At 33.5% G+C, this 19,617-nt stretch overlaps 4 protein-coding genes across 8 annotated transcripts; 2 read left to right on the top strand and 2 right to left on the bottom strand.

Annotated features, from left to right (window-relative positions):
* The first annotated feature begins 1,824 nt into the window (after nt 1–1,824).
* Nucleotides 1,825–3,509, top strand: LOC105215710 (Kazal peptide Pr13a). Its single transcript, XM_011189761.3, has 3 exons — nt 1,825–1,984; nt 3,117–3,299; nt 3,367–3,509. The coding sequence occupies exons 1-3, from the start codon at nt 1,957–1,959 to the stop codon at nt 3,423–3,425; spliced, it is 270 nt and encodes an 89-aa protein (XP_011188063.1). The 5' UTR covers nt 1,825–1,956; the 3' UTR covers nt 3,426–3,509.
* Nucleotides 3,483–4,695, bottom strand: LOC105215712 (iron-sulfur cluster assembly scaffold protein IscU). Its single transcript, XM_011189762.3, has 3 exons — nt 4,534–4,695; nt 3,946–4,408; nt 3,483–3,709 (listed from the first exon to the last, which is right to left on the bottom strand). The coding sequence occupies exons 1-2, from the start codon at nt 4,615–4,617 to the stop codon at nt 4,037–4,039; spliced, it is 456 nt and encodes a 151-aa protein (XP_011188064.1). The 5' UTR covers nt 4,618–4,695; the 3' UTR covers nt 3,483–3,709; nt 3,946–4,036.
* On the bottom strand, nt 4,534–17,685 carry LOC105215714 (saccharopine dehydrogenase-like oxidoreductase). Of its 5 annotated transcripts, XM_054231623.1 has the most exons (10): nt 17,514–17,685; nt 7,843–7,967; nt 7,654–7,779; nt 7,215–7,449; nt 6,556–6,724; nt 6,353–6,499; nt 6,244–6,294; nt 5,787–6,140; nt 5,570–5,723; nt 4,534–4,788 (listed from the first exon to the last, which is right to left on the bottom strand). In XM_054231623.1, exons 1-9 carry the CDS (start codon nt 17,590–17,592, stop codon nt 5,618–5,620), a joined length of 1,392 nt encoding a protein of 463 aa, XP_054087598.1. In that variant the 5' UTR covers nt 17,593–17,685; the 3' UTR covers nt 4,534–4,788; nt 5,570–5,617. The 5 variants fall into 5 exon arrangements, with proteins under 5 accessions (XP_054087598.1, XP_011188066.1, XP_054087603.1 ...); XM_011189764.3 differs by lacking the exon at nt 6,244–6,294 and having other exon boundaries at nt 17,514–17,684; XM_054231628.1 differs by lacking the exon at nt 17,514–17,685 and having other exon boundaries at nt 7,654–7,797.
* On the top strand, nt 9,596–11,620 carry LOC105215713 (nucleotide exchange factor Sil1). The gene is made up of 2 exons (XM_011189763.3): nt 9,596–9,830; nt 9,887–11,620. The coding sequence occupies exons 1-2, from the start codon at nt 9,710–9,712 to the stop codon at nt 11,113–11,115; spliced, it is 1,350 nt and encodes a 449-aa protein (XP_011188065.1). The 5' UTR covers nt 9,596–9,709; the 3' UTR covers nt 11,116–11,620.
* Nucleotides 17,686–19,617: the final 1,932 nt, after the last annotated feature.

Genomic DNA, 19,617 nt, shown 5'->3' with positions numbered 1-19,617 from the left:
CGAATATCCGGTTTGTAACCGATCGTACGAATATTAACCGGTTAGTACTATTCGATTAGTCGCAATGTTACGACTATTCGAATAGTCGTTCTACTGCGGTTATTCGAATAGTTATACCGTCACTATTCGAGTAAATGAAATTTTTCTGAAATCCAAGCAGCTTTTGATTTTTGTTTATTTTTTCTTGTGAAAATGTCAATTGTGCGCATTTTTTCTGTGTTTCACATTTTTCAATAAAAATAGAAATTTAATGAACTTACGCTATTCGAATAGTCGACAAACGGTTAACCGGATAGTCGGAAATGAGCGGTTAATGGAATAGTCGATGACTGACGATTATCCGAATAGTGCAAACCAAATATTATTATTCGAATAATGCCCTATTCGGTTAATTCGGTTAGTCGATTAGTCGAATACCAAGAGCTCTAATATGTACAATTCAATCCTCGACAAATACTAACGACGGTACAAGATTGTATGTTGACTTTTCTGAGGAAGCTCTTTCATTTTAAGAAAAATAATAATAAATATAAATCATTAATGGAACTCGGCTACAGGTTGACCTTAATCCGGCTACATGTTTTAGCTCTCCACCGGGACCCGAGATCCAAATGCCAACTGTTCTCACGACAGTCGGTTCTAGGTAACCGAAACGGACCCGGATATTTATCCGGCCAAGGATTGTCAATTCTGCAGCATTCCTCTAAATTATTTGAGGAATGTTTTATGCCGATACAACAACAACAACATCATTTCTAATAAATGAAATATACATTTGTTTTGGCCAAACTAGAATGGAGTGAGTTTATACTAAACTTTGAAAAATTTAACGTATATTTATTCATATTTTCATAGAGAAAACGATCTCAATTTGTAAATATATTTTTATTAAGTTTAATTATAACTAATTAGATATGACATGAGCGAACCTGTACGATTTCATAAACAAACAAACAATTATTTGCATCAAGCAATTATTTTCATTTAGCGTACATGGCCTGGTATGGACATATACACACACATTTGTACCTCGCTTCTATCATAGCCGGTGATTCAGGCTTAATTTCGTCAAAACTGACAATAACTTGAACTACGTGCATATATGTATGTATGAATACATGCATGCATATATAACATTACATATGTACTTAAGTAGGTACACACAAGGTAATTAATTATAAATGAGTATATAGGCGTATATAAAGAGATATTTATAATATTTAATATATTATATATGTACCAAGAATGGCACGTCGGAATTAAAACAGAAACTGTAGTGGTAAAATCTTTAACTTTTCAAAATATTTGGTAATAAAATCGGCCGTTATTATTTTAAACAAATTTCACATACATACATTCATATGGTTGTATCAACTTCTTTTAAGGGGTTAGGTAGGTTTCAAAATTTCAAAATTTGACATATTGTCTTATTAAATAGTACAATATGTTTAAAATATTCTCCAAAAATATCAATTCGATCCGAGTAAAAGCTTAAGAGATACACCCTTTGGAAGTGCCGACCTTCAGGCCACGTCAGTTTCAGTTCAAAACTTTAAACGTGTTTATTTCAAAACTAATTTTTCTAAGTCAGAGGACACGATTTCTCGAAAAGTAATGAAATCTTTTTTTTGGGCATGTCATGGATGAGAGGTACCAACGTCTGAGTTTTCGTTTAAAAAATTGTAAAGAATACCCTTGTTTTCAACCTCTGTAACCCCTTAATTTAATCTCTATATATGTATGTATTTTCCTATACATTTTCCCACAGGGTTTTCGAATTTTAATTTTGCGAATGTATTAAACGTTACACATGTATATGTGTATTAGGTAAAATCAAGCCAACAATCAAGACTGCTTCAATTTGAATTCACGAATTAGTTGAGTTTGAGATACTTAGCGAGCTACAGGTCCATCGATTATTTACTCATTTGGGATTAAAATATTCTTATTAACAACATGCGATTCGCTATTGTGATTTTTGTTGGTAAATATATTTTAAACATTATATTGAGCTTTAGAAACGAAAAGTTGGGTTTTAATGTGAAAAGTCAATAATTAAAATTTTCTAATTTTTTCTACTAACGAAAGGAAAAGTAGTAGTGTAATTCGTACATAAACGTAGCATCCTTCAGCGAAGTGACATTTTACTCTGGTAGCTAAGCGGCTCGCTGTCTACGAGAACGAGAATGGTAAAAAATGTGTACCCTCACTTTCAGTGGCAGCAAGCTACTTCACAGTTATACTAGTCTGTTGAGCTTGAAAGGCTAGCTAAAGGACAATCCAACCAACAGTAGAGGGGGAACAAGCTATACTATTGTTGTTTACTACTAAACGGTTGGATCTCAGTTGAGCTGGGCAAGTGTTCGCTAGCACTTGCGCACTCGCAATATCCATCTGATCCAAGCTAAATCGTAAGAGGTCTAGGGAACTCTTCACTTTCATTAATATTTCCTTAGTTGTAGGAGTCATTATCCCATTGGGATCCACTCTGTTAAATTTAAAAAAATATTAGATGCTAGCTGTATAAGTTACTTGGATGAATACATGGTGAAATCTTCTCAACACTACTTCGCAAAATAGTGAATTTAGTAGTAAAATACCTACATATGTAGATTTGTAGTATGTTTACGGTGCTTTGTCGAATTTTAATACCTAATTAGGGATTTCTCTGACTTCATAAATTACTCTCCTTATACTCGATGTGTGTTCCTCCTCTTGTGGGGAACATAGAACCAAATAAATGTAGTTCTGTTAAAGGGATTACGCAATTATGAGTATATACATATGTATATAAAAAAAAAACATTTTCAAAGGTTATATACATATGTACTTTTGATGCGGACATATCATTAGCTGAATCTCATAGCGCCTTAATCGAATTTAAACAGAAATACATTTAATAAATAATAAGATATTGGGATGTAGTAAATTCAACCACCTTGACTTGTCTTATAAATATCACATATCCAAAATTGAAGTTTCTGATGTTAATCCTCTGCAGGTCATAAATGTATCAAGGGCGATTAATGATCTTGAGAAATTATTAGAAGAGGTTACCGTTTTGACGTTGATTTTTTTAAATATATTACAATGGGGGGAAAATCTTTTTCTTTTAGTACTCTGCCTTGTGGCTACTTCTTTGGCATCTCCAGCCGGCAAAAAGCAAGCCCCAGCTTGTGCACGTGATTGTGGTGAAAAATATGAACCAATTTGCGCAAAGGAGAAAAATGGTAGCAAGTTGCTTACATTTGGAAATGAATGTGTAATGGGTCGTTTCAATTGTGAGCATCCGGATGGACGTAAGTAGCAAATTTCGTAATTTTGATTAGTAATCATTTGCATAAATATTTTTCAATACAATTGCAGAATACGATGTTAAGTCCAAGGGAGAATGTGGTGGTAATGTGAGCGTACGCCTTTCCTAAATCAAGCTTTGTCAGATTTTGTTTATTTGAAATGTGCAATTAAATAAAAGAAATGAATTTATTTTAATACGTTTATTGCGTAAATATCATAGTCTTTAAATATAGTTTCACATTCCATCACATATTTTCAACATCGACATAATTTTGTTACAACTTGCATACGTTTTCAATTTATCACTGTCCCCAAATTACAACTGACTTCCAGTGATTTATACATTTCATAAAGATAAGTTTCTGCATTATTGTAAGCATTTGAAGCATAACAAAAGCCGGAAGATCCCATTCTGAAAATAAACAAAACAAATAAATTTGAATAAAATAAGCAGGTATACAAAGTCGTGGCTTAAAATGTATCAATCATCAATAACTAATTATTTGATTGAATTCTAATAAAAATTTTAATACAATTGACTATTTATTAGTACATCGCAACATATTTTTTAATGCTTCTTTCGTTATTAATATTGGAACTATTGCTATTAGATTGACACATTAAAAGCTCTGCTTGCATGGTACTTACATGGTAAACTAAGACTTCAAATTGTTTAAGATCTTCCATTTAACACTTCTAAACTACAATTAATTCATTAACAATATTTCGGATTAAATATTTAATCATTATTTTGCTGTTTTATTTTATAATCAGCAAGTGCTGCCTTAATAGCATCCTCAGCAAGCATGGAACAATGTAGTTTCACTGGTGGAAGGCATAACTCTTTAGCTATATCAGTATTCTTTAATTTTCCGGCTTCATCAATAGTTTTGCCTTTTACCCACTCAGTTGCTAAAGAACTACTAGCAATAGCAGAACCACAACCAAAAGTTTTAAATTTTGCGTCGACAATTTTTCCATTCTCATCAACTTTTATTTGCAGCTTCATGACATCGCCACATGCTGGCGCTCCAACTAAACCCGTTCCAACCCTTTGATCCTTCTTGTCAAGTGAACCTACATTTCTTGGGTTCTCATAATGCTCCACCACCTAAAAAAAATATACACATACTTTATATTGCGATGTTAATTTAAAATATATTATAGATTAACCTATAAAATAATGTCAACACATATTTCATTGTTATGAAAGATCTTAATGCAGTAGATACTTACATTTTCATGGTAAAAAACTGCTGGGACACTTTGAATGCGTGTCAACTGAGTTTGGAGTAATTTAGAGGCGCGAGTTAAAGACATTATTGGGATATTTAAATAAAAATTACTTGTGTTTATACGATACGCGGTGTTGTGAAATTCTTTGCCTTTGATATTTTGCTCCCATACGCAAACGAAAACAAGAACAATTTGACAATCAACACACTGTTGCCGCGTTGCCAACTCCTCTGTCGGTCTTCTCAGTAGTGTTGCCTGATAAAATGTAACGCAATATTCAACAGCTGTTTTATTCAATAGTTGGTATTTTACGTTATTCAGTTTGGGACCCTACAAGATAGGTGAAAGACCAGCAGTACCAGATATCCCTGTGAAAGTGTCTATGCGTATCTTAAGGGCGGATTGACAAAAGACGAAGCTCTTGTGTACGTATCGTGCATCCCAAAACTATACGTGCACTTTCTCATAGCGCCCCACAAAAGCCCCGAACTAGAACCAATATAAGTTGGCAGACACAAAAATATGTTTATGAACATAGTTATCAAATACACTCTTTCATTTTCCGAAGCAAAATATATTGGTTTTTACTTAATTTTTTTTTTATTCAAACGAATTCAAAATCATTTGTTGTTCCGGAAACTATTGACGCTGTGCGCAAACTGATATTGCAAGATAGATAATGCGAGCTCAATATATCGATTTTATGAGTTACCGTAAAATCCTGTCTTAGCAGCTAAATTCCGTATATATCGTCTAAAATGTAAGTATTATAGTTTAGCAATATTAAGTGTACATATAATTTTGAATATAGTGTAGATTAATGGCGAAAATGGGAAAATTGTCTAAGCAACAACAATTTCGTGGAAACATGCCCTCGAGTATAGACCTTCCCTAGCCCCACTATATTTAAGTATAATATATCGGATCTGAAGCAATGAATGTACTAATGAAATGAGGTGCGTATATAGTTGGTATAAGTTAAATATCATATTAACTTAACTTTGCAAATTATTTGTGTTTTTATATAGTATCTTACATGTTCTTTATTGTTTCTGCATATAATTACTTAAAATTGTGCTATCTTTCAATTAGTGGATATTATTTCGAAGAATAATCCGTGTTCATATTTTTTAAGTTCGTTTATAATTTTCGTGTGCGCAAACGCTGCTCCAGGGGTATAAACTCCGCCCCTATGAAAAATATATTAAGTTCGTTATTTTTAAATATAAATATATATATATATATTAACGAACCGATGAGGAAATTTCGAATGTTCATTATATATAGTTACGGCGGACACTAATAGACAGACACATGCTATTCCATAAAAGGGGCATGCACCACTTGCCCTGCCCACTACAACTTTATCAGGATTTTCGGGAAATATGTGTTGAATTGACTTCATGCTTTTGTCCCAACCTTTCGCTTTGAATGTTATTCGAAAAAAGGTCTCATCTACATTGTCTTCCATTGGACCATTCGAAGAAAACAGGCCAAAGGAGAATAAGCGGGGACATTTTAATAATAAACGACGAGTACAGGCAAATTGAGTAAGTATTAAAATGAAAAAATACCAACATAAAAGCAAAAATGCGATGGCGGGATTTCTGAAATATTTAAGAGATATAAACCGAGTTACAAGCATAATTAAAAAAAGGCACAACAACGTTGCCTTCTCACTGTTAAATACTATACATTTTTTAATATTACATTGAAAATAAAAAATATGTTTGACGGCTAGCGCGAAATCTGGATGAAATTCTGGATGAAAAAAAATTGTAAATTTGAGAAAGCAACATATAGTTGAGGGATGACTTACGAAAAAGTAAAATAATTGTTATATTGAATGGGTCTCTCATTCTTCTCTTCCCAAAAGTACTGTTGACTACGGTCGACGATGTCTTGATCAACGGTTGGCGCCGGAACGCAAAATCCCAAAATAACGTCTGACTCACTTAAAATGTTCCTATGAAAAGACAAAATTTGTTAAATATTAAGGTAACTAAATTCATTTTTAATTACGTTCGTGGAGCTTTAGGATACATTTGTGGTAGCAATCTTCTTCGATATCGTCTCATATTTCGATTCGCCAGAATAAAGCTTGCCCAAACGTTGTTGTTTGCAATTGAGCCCAAGACCCATGGATTTTTCGTCCAAAATTCAACATAAGCATCAATGCTGTTTATAGTACCTGTGGAACTCAGAGTAAAATAGTAATTATATACCAAACATAAATAATACAAGTTCGGGTGTAACCGAACATTTGTACTCTTGCGTTATATTGAGCTAAAGAACAATTTGACATATATTCGGTATAAATTCCACTAGAATTACGAAAATCTGTAAACATATATAGTATATGAGGGGTGAAATAATTCATGGACCGATTTCACTCATTTTCAACACTAAACCAAATTTTATCCGATATACATATATCGGAAGTCCTAAAATTCTTATATTATTTATATGGTAATGTAAGTAAGGCTAGAGTAGTGTTGGGAGGTAGGAGCTCAATTAGCGTTACCATGGTAAGACGTTTCCTCTCTACGTAACGACGTACAACATAAAAAGCTAGAGTAGGAAGGGCCTGATCTCACTAATATTTATTATAAGGAAGAAGTTCCCTCTGACTTTCTATAGAATAACTGAGAGATTTATTGCTCTTTGTCATGAAAACTCACCCTTAAAATTATGTTTCATGTAATTGATGCCAATTTCTGCAGGTAAACTTTGTAATCCGCAACCCATTACAACATATACACCTTTCCGTTTAGATAGTTCGTCGAACTTGTAGTGTATAGTATCTATGAAGTGAGATTCAGTACATAGGTCAACATAATGCGTTTTTGCGAATATACAAGCTTTGATAACATTTTCACCATATGTTTCGTAGGGCCCACAACAATTGATTAGAACCTATTAAAACATAAGCTATTAAGACAACTTATTTTTTTATATTTGAAAAAACATGATATAAGTATATGTATAATATATAACTTTGTGGAAAATTATAAAAACTCAATTTCTTTGGTAACATCTACAGGAATATTGACTAGACATAAAAATATATATTTAATATTCTGTTTAGTTGAAAAAGTAGTATACAATTATTGTACTTACTCTGCACTTTTTTGCCAAGCTATAAAGCGATCTTTTATGTTTTAAGTTTGCTGGAATGACAGGAATTTGGGATAAATTTTTTCGGGATCGAATACCAATTTCTTGTAACAATTGTTCCATTTTTTGCTATTAAAATTGGTATACCTAATCATACATGTTTAATCACTGAAGATATATGTATAGACTTACTTTATTTCTCCCCGCAATGCCCCATGAATAAGATCTTAAAACTTTCACTGCTTCCAGAACAGTAAAACGTCCCGCACATCCAGTTGCCCCAAAAATTACTATATCAAGCCGCCTTCCGATAATACCTGAAAGATAATCCCGGTTGATTTAATAGTTTTTGAAATTTGCATTGCGGAAAGTCGGGGGAATAGGGGAATATTATATTATCAAGTGTTGGAAAAACTTGAGAATTAATTCATTATTCGTTATTTTTCGAAGTTGTGAATGGTTTGGAATCAGATTTGGTATCATGTTAACTTGTACTATGACCTAAAAATCACTATAATTATCATATTAGTGATGTGAGAAGGTTCATACTAATATCCAGAATTTTTATTACCAGATCACATAACGCTAATCGAATTAACCAGAAATCTCAGATAATTATTTTACGACGCGACGTCTTCTATTGAGATATATGTTATATAAAGCCAACCAGATAATTGGGTTTATCAAGATAGTTTTACTCAGATACAGAACCAAAAAATTCTAGATTCAGTTAATGTTTAGAATGACTTTAAAGAAAGTTATATATGTATTTATTGTAGAATACTACTTACTCGGAAAAGAGGAATATTTTTTTAATTTGCTAAAAATTGAGTCGAATAAATCAAATGCACATGACTATACGGAATGGTTAAATAGACCAAATTTCTTTAAGATTATTTTAAAAGTAGGGGTCAATATGATCGATATGGGACATCAAATTTAAACGAAGTAAGAGAAATTAATGCTCGATGTTATGAAAAGATGAGGAGACTTACAGAAGGTTTCATGACCGGCGCATTCTCATACAGGAACCAAGGAGGTTATCTGTTCACCGATGTTCAGCGCATACTCGGTTTACGGAGGGAACACTTCTCCAACCTGCTGAAAAACAGTGAAAGTGCGTCACCTGGAGATGGCAAACTCAATTCCCCAGTCAATGACAATGGGACAGATAAACCTCGTTACACGACTATGAAGAAATTCGAGTAGCAATTACCGGCTTGAAGAACAAGAAAGCGACGGGGCCGATGCATTGATAAAAGCGGCAACTTTACGTCAAATTTCAAAAATATTTACTGGAATTGTGATTTTGAAATTTTATTGCCTAAAGAAACTCTATTTTTCGCAGCCAACTTTACTTCTCAACGAGCTGCCAAAATCGAATTTTTTAACCGCTCAGTTTTGTCGCTTCCGTTATCTCGGCATCCGTTACCCGGACGTTACACGTTCAAGAAATTGCTTTCAATTTGCCACACACTCACATTTTTTACTACCACACTCTCACTTTTCGAACTGTCTTGCTTTCAATTTTTTCAGGCCATAAGTGTTTCAAGTTGATCAACACCGATGATCAAAACATTATCAGTTGAGTAATGGAGAACTATTATTCAAATTACAAGTATCAAACATTTAACAGTAATGACGAATAAAGTTGAAATAAGTGAATTATTCCCTTGCTTTTTTGACAGTAATAATCCGCTGCAGCTTTTATTATTATAGGGAAAGCAGTAACTCTTATATACTTTCTACCGGTTGTTATTATGTTGACACTTTTATTTATTTATTTATTTATTTTTTCTTAATAATCATATAAATAATATATTTATCTGTATATGAAGAATATTCGCGACTTCTTGTTGTTTTCCGTGGGAGATTTTAACTTCCGTAATATTTTTGAAATTATAAGAATATATGCAAGAAATCTGGCAACACCATTATGAACAGCTGACTAAGGACACGTTGCTGTAAACAAATAATTAAAAACCAATTGAAATAAAGTTTCGTGATTATTAACTTATAAATTTAGTATTGTAGTTATTTCATTTTTTGTTTTTTGAAAATGAAAATGAAGTTAAGATTGTCCGTGGTATTATTACTAGTTATTAATCTTGCATTTACATCTGCTAATGATAAAAATAAAACCTTCGTAGCAACAACAGAATGGCAAGAAATAGACGAAGGTAAGTACAGACATGAATTCCAATTAAAGCATTTGTAAACTTGCTGTAATTTGTAGGTCAAGGCATTCCGGCAGGTTTGCATGTACGTATTAACTTAAAAACTGGAAAGAAGGAAGCAAAACTATTAGATAGTGAAGAAGAAGGCGGTAATAATAATAATAATGGAGCCTTGTTAAACGTAGAACAAAATGTGTATGAAGCAATATCCAAAGAATCTCTGACCAAACATAAAGCAAAAGTCAGTAAAAAACTTTCTGATGCTTTACAAAATCTTCCCAAAGGCAGTTTAAGTATTGAGTATTCACCAGAGAAATTAGAGCAAGTAAAACGAGATTTCAAAACATACGGAGAGTTGAAATCTTTTAAGGACTTGCAAAAAGGATTTCATTCAGATGGGGAACTAATCACTAAGCTAATTGATGAATATAAAAATATTAGCAAAGAAGATCAGGAACGACCGATAACCTCGAATACGAAAATAAATACACAATTACGAATACTTGAAGATTTGGACTACCTTGTTCATCAAATTGACAATGCTTTGTGGTTTATTGATAAAGGAGGCTTGGATAAAATACTTCTACCGCTGGTAGTAAACGAAACAAATATAAATTTACGAATGAAAGCTATCCGTGTATTAGGCGCACTAACGCTTAATAATCCTAAGGCCCAAATAAAGGTTTTTGAAAAAAATATCGGAGGTTATTTGGCACAAATTCTTATTTCATCGGTACACTCGGAAGAGTTATCATCAGCGTTATACGCATTCGGCAGTCTTTTAAGAAAATTTCCTTTAGCATTACAAAGAATACTCTCAACATCTGGAACACAAGCTTTGGTAGCCGTGCTTGCGAAAGAATGTGAATTAAAAGTGAAGGCGAAATCAATAACACTTATAAGCGATATAATTGTTGAGAAAAGACTTGTTCTTTCGAAATACGCTGATTCGGATAACCCATTAGCTGCAGCACAGTATGCTGAACTAAATCTACAAGAATGGCTGCAATCGAGTGGTTTTTGCGAAACAGTCGATGGTTTGGTTTCTTCACAACTTTATGAACTATTGGAGCAACCAGATTTGACGGAGTACTTTGTGATAGGATTGGAAAATACGGCCGAAATTTGTGAATCTATTTGGTCAAAAAATGCGCAACTAAGACATACTTTATTAACCATAAAAAACCGTTATATGCAGAGTAAAGATGAGTTCCGTGGGGAAGTAGCTCAACAAATTGAAACGCTAGTTCAAATTCTCTACAGTCATAATTCTCGAGATGAACTTTGAAGATTATGTATCATAAATAATTTTAATAATTTAACTAAATTAGTTCTTTAATATATTATATATAAATACATTCATAAGTATGCTGTTTGAATTGTGGTTAATATGGAAATATGAATATGTGTCTGCTAGTAGTCAAATGAACAGTAATTGTATATGAGTTAAGTTTCGTTGAATTAAATTTTTGGTAATTTGGTAGTCCATGGACAATCAAAACAAAATATGTATATTTATATTTGCTTTAATACTGATTTCATAGCTAAATTTAAATTTTTACTAAAACAGATTAATACATATTCTTTTGGCAAAAAATAAGTGTTTCTTAAATTTTTTATGTGGCTGTCCAAAGTTAAACTGATAATGCACTTGTGTTTAAGGAAGGAGAAGCTTAATCCATTGTCCAGATATGCATTTAATTTATTTTGTATAAGTTTTAAGTTATGACTTTATTGAATAAATTATTTATTTTAAATGTAATAAAGCAATGTGATAAACTAAGAAAAGACAATTTAGACCTTAAAGGTCAAAATATTTTGTAATATTTCTTCACCGTTAATCTTATCATATTTTATAAAAAAATCGACGTTACTATGCCAAATCAATTTTTTTCGGGAAGTTGAGTCAAACGGAAAAATGTAATTTCTCGATTTTCGAAGATTGCCTTCAAATCGAAATATATGTCTTCGAATTTCCAAATTGATTTAAACTAAAACGTCATTCTTAATTATAGTATTTCAGTTACCTAAAAAAGTAAAAATAGTAAAACTAAAAACATTAGATTTCATACAAATTTCCATCTATAACACAAACATCCTTAACTCGAAGTTCTCCATAACTAGAACTCTTGAATTGGCAATAAAATTAAAATTTCATACAAATTTCCTTCCACAAATCGAACTTTTCTACCAGGGCTTAATACAAAATTTGAAGTTTTACAATCGAGGCAGAATTTTTAAAGAGTCTTTCTATATCGTATGGAGGTGAACATAAAATTTGATATTACACTTATGGAATTCATAAATCATGTAACAAAGGTATGGGATACAGACGTCAAGAGCCAAACGATAGCACTCTGTAAGGCACAAAATTACAGAATGCATGTTTTAACGTATGAACATAAAACTGCGAAGTAAATTAATAAAACTGGGTATAAATCTATATTTAAAGCTTTTTGAAAAATTTTATTTTTTAATGACAATTTCTATAATTCGAAGTCTCTCTAAATCGAAGTTTATTTGTGGATTATGGTGATTCGAGTGAGAGAAGTTCCACTGTATATATTTTTTCATTTAAGTGTTTATTCCAGAAAAATTTGTACTGAAATTATATTAATACCACCATATTGTGTTTTTTTCCAAATATGAAGTTTTTATGGTTTTCGAACATCCAATTTTCACCCCTTATATCATCCGTCATATAAGGTTGAAAAACAAAGAACATTTTTTTTTACTTATGACTCAATCTTCAGGAAAACTTAGTTTGGTTCAATACTCAGTCGAACCAGTTGCCAATTTTGGAAAACCTCTCATGATGTTTGTACAGATCTATTAATAAAATGTTTGTTTGAAATTGTACGACTTTAAAGCTAAATTTTTTTTACATTACATTTGTAAACACTTTTGCATTTTATAGGCATTCTTCGGGTGTCTGCAAAACTTTTTATACTCTCGCAACAAAGTTGCTAAGAGAGTACTATAGTTTTTTTCACATAACGTTTGTTTGTAACACCCAAAACTAAACGAGTTAGGATATAGGGTTATATATACCAAAGTGATCAGGTTGAAAAGTGGAGTTCAAATCCGGATGTCTGTCCGTCCGTCCTAAAATTACTAAAAGTGGCTTAACTCACTAAAGAAAAACGTCAGAAACATTAAATTTCACATAAGAAATGGCAGATGAAAGCTGCACTCAGATCTTTTTACCAAATGGAAAATGGGCGTGGCGTCGCCCACTTATGGGTTAAAAACCATATCTCAGGAACTACTCGACCGATTTCAATGAAACTTGGTATGTAATAGTTTCCTTACATCCCAATGATATGTTGTAAAAATAGTTAGATATAGGGTTATATATACCAAAGTGATCAGGGTGAAGAGTGGAGTTCAAATCCGAATGTCTGTCTGTCCGTCCGTCCGTCTGTGCAAGCTGTAACTTGAGTAAAAATTAAGATATCTTGATGAAACTTGGCACACTTATTTCTTGGCACCATAGGAAGGTTGCTTTCGAAAATGAGCAAAATCGGACCACTGCCACGCCCACAAAATGGCGAAAACCGAAAACACATAAAGTGCCATAACTAAGCCATAAATAAAGCTATGGAAATAAAATTTGGTATGAAGGATCGCACTATGAAGGGGCATATTTGAATTAAATTTTTTTTGGATGTGGGCGTGGTCCCGCCCCCTACTAAGTTTTTTGTACATATCTCGAAAACCAATAGAGCAAACTTTCTGCAGTCGTTTTTTTTAGCCACTTCCTAATGCAGTCCAAAGAAATCGGATCTAAACCACGCCCACCTCCCATACAAAGGTTGGGTTGAAAATTACTAAAAGTGGGTTAACTCACTAACTGAAAACGTTAGAAACACTACATTTCACATAAGAAATGGCAGATGAAAGCTACACTCAGATTTTTTTACAAAATGGAAAATGGGCGTGGCGTCGCCCACTTATGGGTCAAAAACCATATCTCAGGAACTACTCGACCGATTTCAATGAAACTTGGTTTGTAACAGTTTCCTTACATCCCAATAATATGTTGTGAAAATAGGCCAAATCGCTTCACAACCACGCCTACTTCCTATATACCAGAACTTTGAAGACAATCTGAATTGTTTACTTTACAATATATAAAGTAAGTACTAGTGAAGATATCGGTGCAGACTATGTTAATAGTGTGGCAGCCCCATTCTGAAATCGCCGAAATCGGACCATAGGTTTTTAAGGCCCCATATATAGAACACGAGGACCTCGGTGCTTCTAACCTAATATTATGGTTTCCAACTTTCAATGGACTTTATACCATATATATGAAGAATATGTGGGTCAAATTGTGTATTATATAATATAAATAAAGTTAAATAAATAAATTGCGAGAGTTCGGTTACACCCGAACTTAGCCCTTCCTTACTTGTTAATAAATAACATTGCATAAAAGATCAACGTTTGTTATTAGATGCAATTACGAATAACCAGCATTATAGTATATCGCAAAAAAACATTACACTTAATGGTATTAAAATATCTTACTATTAACCAATATATTCGCAAATGCCACTTCCCACTATGATCTGATATAGCTACACTTGATATTTTTTCGATTAAAGAAATTTTGTGGGTATGGCTTACATTTTTAATAGTAAAGCAATTTTTTTTAAACACTTGATTTCCAAAATAATTCAATTTTGTTGAAAGCCAATTTATCTTCTGGAATATTTTCCAACAACGATTACGCTTTCAACTGTTGATCCATCCATATCTCGCATAAAACTTGACAAATTAAATTATTAAAGAATAAACTTGGTACACAGTTAAAACTCGTAAACAGTAATAATAAAATTATCATTATTATTAAGATTATCAAAAATGTGTTACCTACATCAATCGATCAATATATCACAGAGTTCTTTTTTACACAGTTTCAATAAAGGATATCCAGTTTTCTCAGGATATATTAGGTCTACAACTTTTCTTCCGCTGTTTTCCAATAGATGTCTCTATGGTCAAACACTGGTCGATTAAATCGATTAAATTTTGGTTTTCTTTTTTAATTCCAAGAAAAGTGCGGCTGAGGCTCATCGAATGCTTTCGGACACGTACGGTGAGGCTGTCCTAAGTGAAAGAACATGTCGCGAATGGTTTCAACGTTTTAAGCATGGTGAATATGAAGTCGAAGATCGGCATGGTGGTGGAAGGGAGAAGATTTTCGAAGATGCTGAATTGGAAGCATTACTCGACCAAGATGCGTTTCAAACCCAAGAGGAATTGGCCGAATCGTTGCAAGTGACACCGCAAGCCGTATGAAAACGCCTCAAAGCCATGGGGATGATTTAGAAACAAGGAAACTGGGTTCCTTACGACTTGAAACCAAGAGATGTCGAACGGCGCTTCTTTGCATGTGAACAGCTGCTTCAAAGGCACAACCGAAATTTTTACATCGCATTGTAACTGGCGACGAAAAATGGGTCCACTACGAAAATCCTAAGAGAAGAAAGTCATGGGGAAAGCCTGGACATGCATCCACGTCGACGGCAAAACCGAACATTCACGGCACCAAGGTCATACTCTGCATTTGGTGGGACCAGCAGGGGGTGATATATTATGAGCTGCTAAAGCCAAGTGAAACCATCACAGGAGATCGATACCAAACACAATTGATTCGTTTGAGCCGAGCACTAAAAGAAAAACGGCCACAGTACGAGGAAAGACACGATAAAGTCATTCTCCAGTATGACACTGCTCGGCCTCACGTCACAAAGGTGGTCAAAAAATATGTGGAGACGCTGAAATGGGAGATCTTACCCCACCCGCCGTATTCTCCACGGTCTAGCTAACGAGCACTTCAGGTCTTATGAAGAAGTCAAAAATTGGATTGATGCTTGGATTGACTCGAAAGATGAGGAGTTCTTTCGTCAAGGAATACGCATGCTCTCAGAAAGATGGTCAAAAGTAGTAGCTAGCGACGGCCAATATATTGAATAACATTTTTGTAACCGTTTTTATACAATAAAGCCTTAAATTTACGGAAACAAAGTTGTAGACCAATAAAAAATGATATGAACTGAATTCCGTTAAAATTGGTCGAGTAGTTTCTGAGATATGGTTTTTGACTTATAAGTATGCGGCGCAGCGTCCATCGTCCATTTTGTATAAAAATCTTAGTGAATCTCTTTTTAACATCTTTACTATAAAATTTAGAGTTTCTGGTGTTTTTCCTAATTGACCTACTTTTAGTAGCTTTCAACATAACCTTTGAATCGCAAGTAAGCGTGATTATAATCGCATTTTATCCATTTTCATACCGCATGATGAAAAAGCCTAAATGAAGCAATTCCAGAAAGTTTGGTTAATAAAGCTTTAGTAGTTTCCACTTTCCCCAACTAATTTAATCCAAATATTTCCCTCCCAAGTCCCAAGTGATCCTTGTGCCAAATTTTACTTTCATAACATCACTGATGACTTAGTTATAGCTCTTTATAGGTTTTCGGTTAACGGTCGGACTTCAACTCTACTCGTCACCTTGATCACTTTGAATATATGATAGCTCTATAGTTAGACTCTTTTAGTTCTAGGTGACACAAAAAGCCGTTATGCGGTCAAAACTATTCTGTGCAACATGTTGCGAGAGTATACAAATGAGATTAAAAAAATGCTGAGCTCCTGGAGAAAATCAGCAATTTATATGTAGTTAAAATAAAAGTAAGGGATTAAGAATGAATAATAAATATCCTTCAGCAATGCAATAATATTCGGATTCGGAATAATATTACATAGGTATTAGCATATATTGCTCCTTATATTTTAGTTGCTCATAGCTATCGCAATTGCAACTTCAATATGCCTTTCTGAAGGTTAATATAATGATCAAATAATGTTCACCCTGAAATATCAACATAAGATTGGCATGCGCTATACCCCTCTGGAAGGAAGTGCTTCTAACCGTTTTGCGACAATTTGATCTTTCATTGTTCTTAAGACAATGCGAATGCCACAAAAGCAAATGGTAAGATCTGTAGCTGGACATTATTCGCATTGACTTTTGTGTTTCATAGATTATGCTTCTTGTTTCACTAAAGGTGAAAAAAATTATGTACAGCTGAAATCGATCATATTAGTATATATGAACATACTTATGTACATATAAATGTAAAAATCTATGAAAAAATCATTCAAAATAATGGACAAAGAATGTGACATTAGGTAATGGTTTTGTAACGGCTATGAGCCGACTCCCATAAAACGGCGCTTTACTTCAAGAAATTCGTTCAAACTGAATTTATATTTGAGTGGATCATCATCATATATATCATCATCATATATAAATGTCAATATGTTCGGACACATCTCCCACCTCATCATATTTGACAGATTATATCATTATCGGTCTATAGTAATTTGATAAAACAAAGAGATGTCTTTAAGATATTTTACTCCTTATTGCATATATCAGAGTGACTATGTGTAGTGTTGGACCGATCGAATTTTCAGTATTTTGCTCGATCCCGAATAATTGGAACGGAAATTGTATCCAAGTCCTACATAGTGATAATACATATATCTATTCACTATGCCAGCTTTATAACGACACTTAGCTTGGGCCAAATTTTCCACTCCATCGCACAATAACAGCTCAACAGATTTTGATTCGATTATTAGTATTAAGTTTTATCTGTATAAACATACCTTTCCATCGATTATGCTTATGTACAATGCTTTCCTCGCTCTCAGACCGAGAGCAATACCCTCCCGATACGAAACTCATGTAAATAACGCGACGAAATATGTATTTATTTTAAATTTTTTCTGCATAAAGAATTTTATAGAAAATAAAAACGACTCTAAACAAAATATATCTTTTTTTAACTTCAAATTGCAATAACAATTCACAAAGTCAAATAATGATATATACGACAACACTTTTTTTTTTTGAATATTGCCAGATATTTAAAAGGAGCATTTATAATACACTAATATGATAGTTGCAATGTCGACACTGTTATTGGTAACCTATATCCACCTCAGAAATTAGTCTACCCCATCTGCTTAAAATCTCAACTGAGTCAAAGCTATTAAGTTATCGACTACGTTTTGGATTTGTCACCGTCTTTTTGGAAGAAATGATAAATGTTTAAGATCTTGGTCAGTTGTCTTGTTGAAAGACCAATTTTAAAGCGAACACCTCTCGGCATGTGTTATCATTGTAGATTCCATGACTTCACTATTAATACAACGGTTCAGCCAGTCCTAAACTCGAAGCGAAGGAATCAGGAGACCATAACACATGACATCTTTTTCTACCAGTTTAAAATTGGACTTGTACACAAAAAGTAAGACTTCCTATCTTATTTTTTAATATTTTGTCAAGTACAAAATTACTGAAAAAGGGAACAATTTTTTTTCATAAAAATTTAAAAAATATTACAGCAATGGTCTATTTGCTAGAACTAGAGTTTACCACCTATCCCAGACATTTCAAAGGAAAAATGATAATTTAAAATAATAAGAGATAAAAATATATTTCCAGTGGCAAATGTTTTGTCTAATAGTGAATATGTCTGTACCTATTAGCAACACATCATTACATATTTAAAAATGTTAACTCCTCCCGGCAATGAGTAGAAAAAAAGAAACATAATTTAGCAGTCGCGTGCGTCCACGCCGTTCGACACGGGTTTTCACAAATTGATATGGTCGATCGCGTCAGTCAACTGGTGTATTGTTGCGCAAGTACACAAACATTATTTACATACTTACATTATATGGCGGCATACATGCACTTCATATGTGCATCTGCATACATATACATATGTAAGTCCGCAAGCGCATTGCATTCTTGTGCGCGCTTACGCATACACATATTATCACGCAGATCGTCGAGAGACCGTTTTAAAGATCGCGTCTCTGCCACACTTAAATAGTACACACACAAATATACTTGCATGTACATAAATTGACAGATTGTTCTACATATAGTGGTGAACAGCTACATACATACGAGGTAGGGAGGGTACCAATATGCATAAGCAATTCATTAGAAATCAATATCCCAACGGATTGATCAGTGGCACCGTGCTACCGCCAAAAATATTTATGTGTTAAGATTGTCCCCATCTTGACTTCTGAACCAACCGCTCACCCCTAAGTCTTGTGTCCCGTGACAAATGCGCGAGTATGTAAATGTCGCGCAGGAGTGCAAAGCGGCAGGAAGACGCAGTCTACATACTTACGACATTTCAAGCAACTTATTTTCAGATCACTGCAGGACCCTTCACAAACAGCACCTTTCATGCACACAATCACATGAGTACATACATGCATACATGCATGCAAACGAGTAGGAATGTGGACTCAAGTTGGTTTGTGTAAATAGAAGGACTTGTGTCTATTTTGGTGCTAGCACCTTTCGCCGGCTGTTTCGCCTTTTTTCTAGTTGTTTGTGTGACGACTTCCTCTCACTTCTGTTTACAGTTCGTAACTTCTGACACTGCGTTGAACTTTTGTGATCCTGTTTATGTCACATTGCCGCACATGTTTGTATGTATTTAAGTATAATACGCGTGTAACGCACGCGATTGAATATTTTCACATTTTCAAGATGTTTTGTAGCGTTAAGTGTGTGTTTGACTTGACCTCTTCGAAGGCGCAATCCTTCAAAAACAATTACAACACATTATATTATAATATGTAAATATGTGCATATGTAAATCGAACGATTTGCATACATACATACATGTATGTATTTATTTGATTTATATTGAAGAATGCGAAATCGTACTTAAATTCATAC

Source organism: Zeugodacus cucurbitae, chromosome 2, assembly GCF_028554725.1.
Source record: "Zeugodacus cucurbitae isolate PBARC_wt_2022May chromosome 2, idZeuCucr1.2, whole genome shotgun sequence".
Classification (NCBI taxonomy): domain Eukaryota; kingdom Metazoa; phylum Arthropoda; class Insecta; order Diptera; family Tephritidae; genus Zeugodacus; species Zeugodacus cucurbitae.
The sequence above is the reverse complement of the archived record's forward strand: the minus strand, read 5'-3'. Positions and strand labels throughout refer to the sequence as shown.

Excerpts from the sequence above, each read along its gene's own strand:
- LOC105215710 (XM_011189761.3), top strand. The coding sequence starts at position 1,957 with ATGCGATTCGCTATTGTGATTTTTGTTG. Across the intron at positions 1,985-3,116 it reads CGCTATTGTGATTTTTGTTG|TACTCTGCCTTGTGGCTACT; the intron begins GTAAATATATTT and ends TTTTTCTTTTAG. Across the intron at positions 3,300-3,366 it reads TTGTGAGCATCCGGATGGAC|AATACGATGTTAAGTCCAAG; the intron begins GTAAGTAGCAAA and ends ATACAATTGCAG.
- LOC105215712 (XM_011189762.3), bottom strand. The coding sequence starts at position 4,617 with ATGTCTTTAACTCGCGCCTCTAAATTACTCCAAACTCAGTTGACACGC. Across the intron at positions 4,409-4,533 it reads CAGTTTTTTACCATGAAAAT|GTGGTGGAGCATTATGAGAA; the intron begins GTAAGTATCTAC and ends TATTTTTTTTAG.
- LOC105215714 (XM_054231623.1), bottom strand. The coding sequence starts at position 17,592 with ATGAGTTTCGTATCGGGAGGGTATTGCTCTCGGTCTGAGAGCGAGGAA. Across the intron at positions 6,725-7,214 it reads CATGAAACATAATTTTAAGG|GTACTATAAACAGCATTGAT; the intron begins GTGAGTTTTCAT and ends TGAGTTCCACAG. Across the intron at positions 6,295-6,352 it reads AACAATTATTTTACTTTTTC|AATTTCATCCAGATTTCGCG; the intron begins GTAAGTCATCCC and ends TTTTTCATCCAG.
- LOC105215713 (XM_011189763.3), top strand. The coding sequence starts at position 9,710 with ATGAAAATGAAGTTAAGATTGTCCGTGGTATTATTACTAGTTATTAAT. Across the intron at positions 9,831-9,886 it reads ATGGCAAGAAATAGACGAAG|GTCAAGGCATTCCGGCAGGT; the intron begins GTAAGTACAGAC and ends TGTAATTTGTAG.